The sequence below is a fragment of the Pantherophis guttatus genome, chromosome 8 (genome assembly GCF_059756535.1).
Source record: "Pantherophis guttatus breed Tessera chromosome 8, ASM5975653v1, whole genome shotgun sequence".
NCBI classification, from domain to species: Eukaryota; Metazoa; Chordata; class Lepidosauria; order Squamata; family Colubridae; genus Pantherophis; species Pantherophis guttatus.
This window is the reverse complement of record NC_142070.1, coordinates 11,287,381-11,297,500: the sequence shown is the minus strand read 5'-3', so window position 1 is coordinate 11,297,500 and position 10,120 is coordinate 11,287,381. Positions and strand designations below refer to the sequence as shown.

At 41.9% G+C, this 10,120-nt stretch overlaps 1 protein-coding gene across 4 annotated transcripts; it reads right to left on the bottom strand.

The window, feature by feature from the left end:
* Positions 1–2,035: 2,035 nt before the first annotated feature.
* On the bottom strand, positions 2,036–9,202 carry LOC117673631 (vesicle-associated membrane protein 8-like). Of its 4 annotated transcripts, none has more exons than XM_087875034.1 (4): positions 9,140–9,202; positions 5,521–5,632; positions 2,645–2,794; positions 2,036–2,306 (listed from the first exon to the last, which is right to left on the bottom strand). In XM_087875034.1, the coding sequence occupies exons 3-4, from the start codon at positions 2,792–2,794 to the stop codon at positions 2,163–2,165; spliced, it is 294 nt and encodes a 97-aa protein (XP_087731160.1). In that variant the 5' UTR covers positions 5,521–5,632; positions 9,140–9,202; the 3' UTR covers positions 2,036–2,162. The 4 variants fall into 4 exon arrangements, with proteins under 4 accessions (XP_087731160.1, XP_087731162.1, XP_087731159.1 ...); XM_087875036.1 differs by having other exon boundaries at positions 5,589–5,632; XM_087875033.1 differs by lacking the exon at positions 9,140–9,202 and adding an exon at positions 7,967–8,052.
* Between the last annotated feature and the right edge of the window lie 918 nt (positions 9,203–10,120).

Sequence of the window (10,120 nt, the reverse complement as noted above, 5' to 3'; positions counted from 1 at the left end):
ACAGAAAGCCAGGAGTCCACTGCGTCGAAAACAACAGATGTTCAGTAGCTGACAGGATCCAGAAGCAACCACCAAGGGACTTTGGGGTCGAGTAGTCTTAGCTAATGATGTCACTGTTCCCTGGGCGACATCCAGTGGGGGTCTGTCTCTTGATCCCGCTTGAGCTTCCCCAATTTATCTACTTAAATGCTTTTGAACTTCTAGATGGGCAGGACATGGAGCAAATGGCAGGAGCTCACCCTGCCATGCAGTACCTGGGTTTCAAACTTGGGCTTGCCGATCATCAAGCCTCTGTTCTAACCACAGAGCCACCACACCCCCTTTTATTCAAGCAGTGATAAATACGGTGTTTCCCCAAAAATAAGACCCCCCCCCCCCCGAAAACAAGCCCGAGCCTGATTATTTTTTTGGGTGGGCCTGATATAAGCCCTACCTCGAAAGATGGCCGTGGCCAGCACCAGAGGTGGGGGGGCGACGGTGTCCAGGTGCAGCCTTCTGGCCCCTTGGAGGCAACGCAAATACCGCTAATTCCGAGCGTGGAGGCATGCGTTGTATCTCCTTTGCAAAAGGGAAAATAAGACCAGGTCTTATTTTCGGGGAAACACAGTAGTTAAAACTTCACAGTATAGGCACCAGGTGGCACATCTACAACCTTTCAGTCATTTCTAATTTTTAAAATTGGAATTCTGTTGGTAGAAAGTAGGAAAGATCGTACAGGTAGTCCTCAACTTACAACCACAATTGAGCCCAAAATTTATGTTGTGAAGTGAGTTTGTTCCATTTTACAACTTTTCTCTCCATATTTGTTCAGTGAATCACTTGCAGTTCTTAAATTAGTAGCATGGTTGTTAAGTGAATCTGGCTTCCCCGTTGACTTTGCTTTGTCAGAAGGTCGCAAAAGGGGATCCTGTGACCCCCATGGCACTGCAACCGCCATAAATGTGAGTCAGTTGTCAAGCATCCAAATGTAAATCATACCACTATGGGGATGCTGCAACGGTCACAAGTGTGAAAAATGTTCATAAGTCATTTCAGTGCTGTTCTGACTGAATGGTCACTAAGTGAACTGTTGTAAGTCGAGGACTACCTGCATAGCAGGGGTGTCAAACTGATGGCCCGCAGGCCGGATGTGTCGCGCGCAGGCCACGCCTACCCCAGCTCCGCAAATGGGTAAAGCATCGGGAAACATGATGTGACGGCAACGTGACACAGTTTGACACCCGTATTGTATAGGATTTCATTTCTGGTTTGCACTATCTAGAATACAGAGGCCGCTATATTCTGCATGACATCACTGTTGTGTACGCATTGTCTTTGGAGAGTCAAACATTTAAAATCATGGGAGTACCACTGGAGCAAAAGACTTCCTATTAGAAAGGGAGGTACATAATCTTAAATATAAATTCCCCTCAAGGCCTCAACATCCTTGAAAAGCTCACTTTTGTTTCCAGATTCCAGAAAAGCTGATTGTGACTTTTTTTTTTTTTTTTTTTAATTTGATTTATATGCCGCCCTTCTCCGGAGACTCAGGGCGGCTTACAATGCGTTAAGCAACAGCCTTCATACTTTTGTATATTTATTCAAAGTCAGCTTATTGCCCCCACAAACTGGATCCTCATTTAACCTACCTTAGAAAGGATGGAAGGCTGAGTCAACCTTGAGCCTGCTAAGATTCGCACCTGCAGAAATTGCAGGCAGCTGTGTTAATAACGGTGCATTAAACCACTGTACTACCAAGGCTCTAATGGACATTAGTCCATCTTTAATGGACATTAGGTAACAAATAACAAGAGTATTCTTGAGGGAAATATCAAGAGTTCAATTTATACTTGATTTAATCCACGTAGGTGGAAACTAAAGGAAACCTTACAGGAGGGGTGTAAGAACTTAAAAGGCTAATTCTGTTTGGATGCCTCTTTCCAGTTCTGATTGGGAAAGTTACTTCTTAAATTGAATAGAATAAGACATTTGTTTTGTGTAAGGATTCTAATTACATCTAATAGCCTGTCACTTTGCAAGAAAGTACTCTTCCGAATAGAAGGAGCATGAGCTACTTTATTAATGGGCGAAAGCGAGCAGTTTATGTATAAAAATAGGGTTTCAACATAAATATTTATGCTCCATATACAATACTTTGTACATTAGGTAGGTTTAAACGTTCCCTACATTGGAATAACCCCTGTGGCTATAAGAACTATGAAAACGACGACGACGACGATGATGATTGCTAGAATTATGATCATTTTAGCATTTTTCCACCACATCTTCTTTGAAATCTTGATAGAAGTTTTTTGGAAGCCATGAGCCTGAAATCAGATGGGGGGGGGGATGATTAAAAATGGGATTCATTCAATAAAATGAAGCTGCCTTAAAAATGCAGCATACATTTTTTTTTCAATAAGTTTGTTTTGTTTACTTAAAAGTGATTAAAATGTTGAAAAACATTTTTGCTGTTTCCAGGGCAGCCCCATGGGCCAAATCTAAGCAGCCTGTGGGCCGGATAACCCCTACTCTAAGGGATCTGCTAGCTAGTTCTGTTAGAAAGTAGATTTATCGTTTTTTTCATGGTTTTTTCCAAATTCTGCCTGCTTTCAAGGGCAAAGGGGTCATTGGGCTCATCTATGCGTCTAGAGTAAACAATTACCGCTGTTTCAAGATCATCACTTCGGTCAGCAAGTTCACTCAGTCGCTCTTCTCTTTCTAGGACCTTTTCAATGTTCTGAGTCATAACGCTTTTCACATCATCAACTTGGACTTGAAGTGTAGAAATTGCGATATCGTTGGGTTTAGCCATCTGCCCAGGATAACAGTTCATTAGACTTGATAGAGGTAATGCCAACCTGTCTTAAGATGCTAAGTTAAGATGCCTCTTACTGCTCCATGAAAAGTGTGCTGTGGACTCATATGTACATTATTTGAATATTTAAACGGTGAATTGTTTCTCCGGTCTTATTATTAGCAGCTTAAGGAAACAACAGCCCATCGCCGGCCATCAACACACCAATCAAGCAGTAGGAAGGCGCCACTTAAACACAACTCATAGAATAGCCCAAGACACATAATTCCAGTAGAGAGAAGGCTCCAGCACAAGGCTGAAAGCTAAGAAGAGTAAATCTTCATCTCGGTGACCAACCCAGATTGGATCTTGCAACATTATCCTGGGACACATACCAGTATTTGCCTTCATTTGTAGTCTTATTCTAGTTTTCAGCCGCAACAAACACCCCATAGCTAAAAGCTACAATTGCAAACCCAACAACCAAAAACAACGGAGAATCTGGTTATTAAAACTTGAAACAGGAATTGATTAAATAGATATTTATCTATTCTACGTACTGTATTTTTTGGAGTATAAGACACACTTTCCCCCCTCCCCCCCTAAAAGGGTGAAAATTTGGGTGCGTCTTATACACCAAATGTAGCAAAAAATGCGAGGCACGGAGGTGGCGATGGTCTGTGGCAATCCCTGCAGCCTGGAACAGCTGATTGGGGGTATTCCAGGAGGCGGATCCACCCGTCAATCAGCTGCTTGTGCTGAATCAGGCTGCAATAATGTGCAGAAGCTGACCTGGCTGTTTGCTATTTGCTGCAAATAGAGTTTGCAGCAGCAATCACATCCAGAAAGCACACACAAATAACTGATTCAGCAGGATTCAATAGCTTCTCTTTATATATAATATAACACATGAAGTAAAATATACACCACCAATAGCAGATTTTCCAATGTGGTAGTAAATACAAGCAAAACACAAGCAGAGGAGAGGAGTTTCAGTTTTGAGCAGCAGACTAGTTTAGAGCTCTGCACAGAGTCAAAGCTGCAGAGCTAAGCCACTGAGCTCTGTCTCCTTGCTGTCTCCTTGCTGAAACAGTATTTACACACAGCAAATACTGTTTCAGTTTCCAAACAGCCCTCAATTCTATCACACACTGACAGGACGCTAGCCAGATGAATACTGATGGATGCTGGTAAACAGAGCCAGAATTTTTTTTCTTATTTTCCTCCCCAAAAACTAAGGTGCGTCTTATACTCTGAAAAATACTGTATTTATTATCTCCCTAAATTTAAAATATCATCTTCCTAGAAAATACCCAGTGCAATTGACACAATTCCGTAAACCTCTCTCCGGCGATATAGGCCAGTAGTAAAAAACATGTTTAAATAAAATCACCAAGTAAAAGTCAATGCTCTAAAATGACAAATCCATTTGTTTATAGCATCTGGACATTATGCCACTAGAATTATCCTCCCCCCCCCCCACAAAAGCAAAGGCTCAGATTAACTCAAGTCCGGGTAACCTTTTTTTGGCTGTAATAATGAAAATTTCTGTTTGAGTTGCTTTTTGACCTCTTAATCTAGACTAGTGTTTCACGACCTTGGCAACTTTAAGATGGGTGGACTTCAACTCCCAGAATTCCCCAGCCAATGACTAAATTTGGCTGGGGAATTCAGTTGAAGTCCACATGTCTTAAATTTGCCAAGTTTGAGAAACAGTGTTGTAGACAAATCATCTACTAAATTATTTTCTATTCAGTTAGAATATAATGTGTTCTCAAATTAATTTTTCCTAAATTAGATTATTAGTTTGGGGTGCAATAATCCTTTTTACCAGGGGTGAAATGCTACCGGTTCGGTCCGGTTCTTTCGAACCGGTAGTAAAAAAGGCTACTGGTTCGCCGAACCGGTAGTAAAAAAAAAAGTTCCGACGATCAGCGGAGAGACGCGCGATCGTTGGAACTTTTTTTTTTTTTACTTTTTTAGCATTTTTTTTACTACCGGTTCTCTGGAACTGGTAGTTAAAAATGCTTTAAAAAGTAAAAAAAAAAAAAGTTCCGAAGATCATGCATCGCTCAGCTGATCATCAGAACTTTTTTTAAAAAAAAACTTTTTAGGCATTTAGGAGAACCGGTAGTAAAAAATGCTTTAAAAAAGTAAAAAAAAGGGCTCCGACGATCACAGCTGTGCCGCGCAATCGTCGGATCCTTTTTAAAAAACTTTTTTAAAGCATTTTTTTAACAACCTATTCAGCGAATAGGTTGTAAAAAAAATGCTTTTAAAAGGTAAAAGAAAGGCTCCGACGATCACAGCTGTGCTGCGCGATCGTCAGAGCCTTTTTTTACTTTTAAAAGCATTTGTAAAAAATGCTTTTAAAAGTAAAAAAAAAGGCTCTAACGATCGCGAGCCACAGCTAATCACACACCCCCGCGCGCTGTTCTACTTACCCCATGCCTCCTTTTGGTGTGCACTGCGTGCGCACCTCACATTTGATGCATGGTGTGCACTGTGCATGCACGCTCGCAGTGCACTTTTGACGTGCAGTGCGCATTTGCAGCCAGTGAACCGGTAGCAAACTGGTTCACCAGTGAACCAGTGGTGAACTAGTGGTTTCACCACTGCTTTTTACCATTCAATGACAGCATACAGATATAACAGACTCATTTAGCTTTTTGCAAATGAGATCCGGTTGCCCTACTTAAGATCCCTTTAAAACAAAATACTTTAGAAAGTTTAAAGAAACCTACCCTCTCTTTTTCTAATACGTCTTGCTAATCAGCACTAAACACAAAAAAACTGAAAAAGCTCTTGATACCTCAGGGAGTTACTTCAATTGTCTTCCAAATCTGGAAAAAAAACCTAAAAAAAAAAGTTTAGTAAGAATTTCAATCAGCATAACTTGACAGTTAAAATATATATCTACAGTGTAATCCTACTTAACCTGGGGAGAAAGAATTTGGTTTAAAAACAGCCATATTTGCATAAATCTTAAATTACATTAAGATCATAAATGAAATAAAATATAAGTTAGCCATAGGTCAATATTGCCAAGAAAATGCTTAAAAGTCTTTTGAAACACAACTGCTTTCTAACTGATAAAATTTGCATTATAAATCTGCTAATGTAAGAACGTAGCCAAGATAGTTCATGTTTCTATTTTTTAAAAAAATTTACAACAAAATGTGTATATAGCCTACTCCAGAGATTCTAGGTTTACAGTAACAAAGCTATCATGGTGGCTGTAGCAATGAGCCGTGATGGCGCAGTGGTTAGAATGCAGTATTGCAGGCTAACTCTGCCCACTACCAGAAGTTCAATTCTGACCAGCTCAAGGTTGACTCAGCCTTCCATCCTTCCGAGGTCGGTAAAATGAGGACCCAGATCTATAAGGGCAATATGCGAAGGCTCACAGAGCGCTGTTACTTTCCCGCCAAAGGTGGTCCCTATTTTTCTACTTGCATTTTTTACGTGCTTTCGAACTGCTAGGTTGGCAGAAGCTGGGACAAGTAATGGGAGCTCACCCCGTTATGCGGCGCTACAGATTCGAACTGCTGAACTGCCGACCTTTCGATCGACAAGCTCAGTGTCTTAATCACTGAGCCACCGCGTCCCAAGTTCAACACACTTACTGCTACCCAATACTTCTGAAAGTTAATCAACATTTGCTCTTCATTTTTACATCCCTGACATCTCAAGGGACTCAATATATTACCATTTTGCAGAACTCTTGCAAATGGCATGTGGGAATGACCTTGAGGGATGGGGGGAAGAGATGCTGCCTAGAGAATGATCAGATAAGAGGAGGAGGAGCCCACATTTGCTTGATGGTCAGAGAAAGAAATCTGCCCTAATTGATCAGGCTGTCAAAAAGAGACGGCAGGAAATTTGTACTTTCAGATTTACAAGATTCGATTGATGTGGCTTTACTATAAAATAGAATTGGTTCACCTGGTTGTATTTGCTGCTTAGTTTACTTAAGAGGGCTGACATCCATCTTGTAAGTCTGAAAGCACGAATATCCCGCTGTCTCTTTTTACAGCTTGATGAATTAGGGCAAGGCCCCGAATACAGTATCCTAAAATGACTCACCAACTCGCCCACCTTTTTTTAATGGGAAAAGGTTGCCTCACTTGATTCTCTTCTCCTATATAAATGATTTTCCTAAGCTTTTCCGCATTGACCATGGAAGATTTATTTATTTGTCAAATTTGTTTGCTGCCCATCTCACAGTTTGAGATGCTGCTTCCTAAAGAAAGAAGAGATGGTTATTGCTGGGACACGTGGTGGCTCAGTGGCTAAGACGCTGAGCTTGTCAATAGAAAGTTCGGCAGTTCAGCGGTTCGAATCCCTTGTGCCACATAACGGGCTGAGCTCCCGTTACTTGTCCCAGCTTCTGCCAACCTAGGAGTTCAAAAGCACATAAAAAATGCAAGTAGAAAAATAGGGACCATCTTTGGTGGGAAGGTAACAGCGTTCCGTGTGCCTTTGGCATTTAGTCATGCCGGCCACATGACCACGGAGACGTCTTCGGACAGCGTTGGCTCTTTGGCTTTGAAACAGAGATGAGCACCGCCCCCTAGAGTCGGGAACAACTAGCACATATGTGTGAGGAGAACCTTTATGAATTAAAAAAAAAACCCAAAATATTCAGTAGTATTTATATATCCCAGTACAGTCTTAAAGTCTTAATTGAATTGCATTTACTGAGTTGCTTCCAAGTTCCAAAGGGAGTCAATATTTGGGAGATGTTTTTTCATTCATTCGTTCGTTCATTCGTTCATTCTGCCATGAACTTCAACAGATTCTCAGCGATTTATAGCATATATATCACATCAACTCCATAAAAGCAGTAATTTATTACTAGAATAACATGATACTGATCATGTGATAATTATTTTACAAAAATTATAATTACACCCTATGTAGGACTCTATGCTTCACTGAGAGGCGGGACTCCCTGCTGGGTAACTTCTTGTCCTCTGACAAGATCAAGAAATATAAAAATATTCACGAGGATCAAGAAAGATAACGAAACAGCACAGCCCAACTAAGAAATATTAGAGATGGAAGAAAAGAAGAGAAAAAAAAAAAAGTAGGATGCAAATCAGTGGAAGTTAGAAGCAGTAGAAAATATTTTGGTGGTGGTACCTTCTTCAGATAAATGGAGGAAGCAAAGACAATTATTGTAAATACCTGAAGTTGAACAATAAAGAGACGCTATCACGAATAACCAATTATTCCAACAACTGGCTTGTCATTAACAACACACGAAACAATGAAGAACTGATAAACTTTGATTCTATTGCTCTTTTTTTTCTTCCTTCTTAAATATTCCCAACTGATTTTTAACTGCCATGGAACGTCCTTCTCATCAGCACCATTTCAAAACAGTTTTACTACCACTTGGCCTTCAAAGTAATATTTAACCAGTGTACACCATTATGTATACCATCAAGTGGGCGGGGGCAGTGGTGGGTTTCAATTTTTTTTTACTACCGGTTCTGTGGGCGTGACTTGGTGGGTGTGGCATGGCTTGGTGGGCGTGGCTTAGTGGGCGTGGCAGGGGAAGGATACAGTAAAATCTCCCTTCCCATCCCCAATCCAGGGGAAGGTTACTGCAAAATCCCCTTTTCCTCCCGATCAGCTGGGTGGCAGGGAATCGATGGGGGCGGAGCCAGTCAAAATTTCCGCTACCGGTTCTCCAGAACTGGTCAGAACCTGCTGAAACCCACCTCTGGGTGTAGGTGGGGGAGGTTTGACATTTGGTGAACATTTACATCCTATAAAATATATAAATAAGTAAAATGCCAAAGCCACCAATGATAAATAACGATTAAACCACCATGGGCAAATCAAATAGAGCCTTGGTAGTACAGTGGTCTAAAGCACCCTGTTATTAAGACCAGCTGCCTGCAATTACTGCAGGTTCGAATCTCGCCAAGGCTCAAGGTTGACTCAGCCTTCCATCCTTTCTAAGGTAGGTAAATTGAGGAGCCAGTTTGTGGGGGCAATAAGCTGACTTTGTATAAATATACAAAAGGATGAAGGCTATTGCTGAGCACATTGTAAGCCGCCCTGAGTCTCCGGAGAAGGGCGGCATATAAATCAAATTAAAAAAAAAAATAGGCCTTAGATTTATGGCAAAAAGATTCCATGGTGGGGAGGCTTTGGATGCCACAGATGAAGGTGCCCATCCCACCACCACTTTCTGGAAGATCAGAATGGAATAGGCCTCTGAAGAATGAAAAGCTTGCTTAAGTAGCACCTTGACCTGTTTATATAATTCAGTGCCATAAATTGAAGGCCTGTTTGATTTGCCCGGGGGGGTTGAATAATTATTGGATTTGTGTGGCTCCTTTCTTTTACCCTAGGGAATTCTATGCAGTTTTTGCTAGTAGATGCTTCTTCCGTGGTAAAACCATTCCAAATGGTTGCCAGGACAACCACATCGATATGTCCACAGAGTCGTTTGGTTCTGACCTTGACTCGGGAATCTTTAGGGCGGATATGGGTAGTCCTTGAGGTACGACTGACTGCCCACCATGATCATATTTTGTGATTATCATAACTTGGCTCACTCACTTGACCATGTTCTGTCCCCGTCTCACACACGCACACAAACAGACAGCCGGGGGTTAAATAAACTGGCAGACAACCAAATTCTTTCGATAAGAGGATTGGCAGCAACCCAGTAGCTGCTTGCCAAGACTTTACTCATAAACAAAATACACACAGTTCAAGAATTGTCAAGTCCAGTCCATAATTAAATCCAAGGCAGATAACGTTTCCAAAGATCCAATGTGACTCGATAGTAGTTAGTTTTGTCCGTCACAGAGTCTGCATGGCCACCTCACCCCCTTTTATACCCTGTGGGGTGTGGTCCAGTGACTCAGCTTAATCTCTGGCACGCCTCTTCTTCTGTTGCGCGCGCTTATCTCTGTGATGCTGCCGAGGATCCAGCCAAGACTCATCTCCCTCATTACTATCCACCTGTGGCTGCGTGGATGTGCTTGGCCCCGGGCCTAACTCTTGACCTTCGGCGGACACCGAAGGCATTGCCAGAGAGGAGGGTCCTAGAGAGGGAGGCCTTGCCAACTCCTCTCCTTCACTCTCGGAGTCCTCTCCTGCCGATGACACAGGCTCAGGTAACGGAGCCACAACAGACGAGAGGTGGACAACTATAGCCCCTTTAGGACCTCTGGACTTATCCCAAAGATGCTTTTTTCAGGAGGCAACTGGACTTCCTTGTTTTTTCTTTGAAGACGTTTCACTTCTCATCCAAGGAGCTTCTTCAGCTCTGACAGGACGGTGGGGAATGATTCAGTCAGAGCTGAAGAAGCTTCTTGG

Excerpts from the sequence above, each read along its gene's own strand:
- LOC117673631 (XM_087875034.1), bottom strand. The coding sequence starts at position 2,794 with ATGGCTAAACCCAACGATATCGCAATTTCTACACTTCAAGTCCAAGTT. Across the intron at positions 2,307-2,644 it reads GTGATGATCTTGAAACAGCG|GCTCATGGCTTCCAAAAAAC; the intron begins GTAATTGTTTAC and ends ATCTGATTTCAG.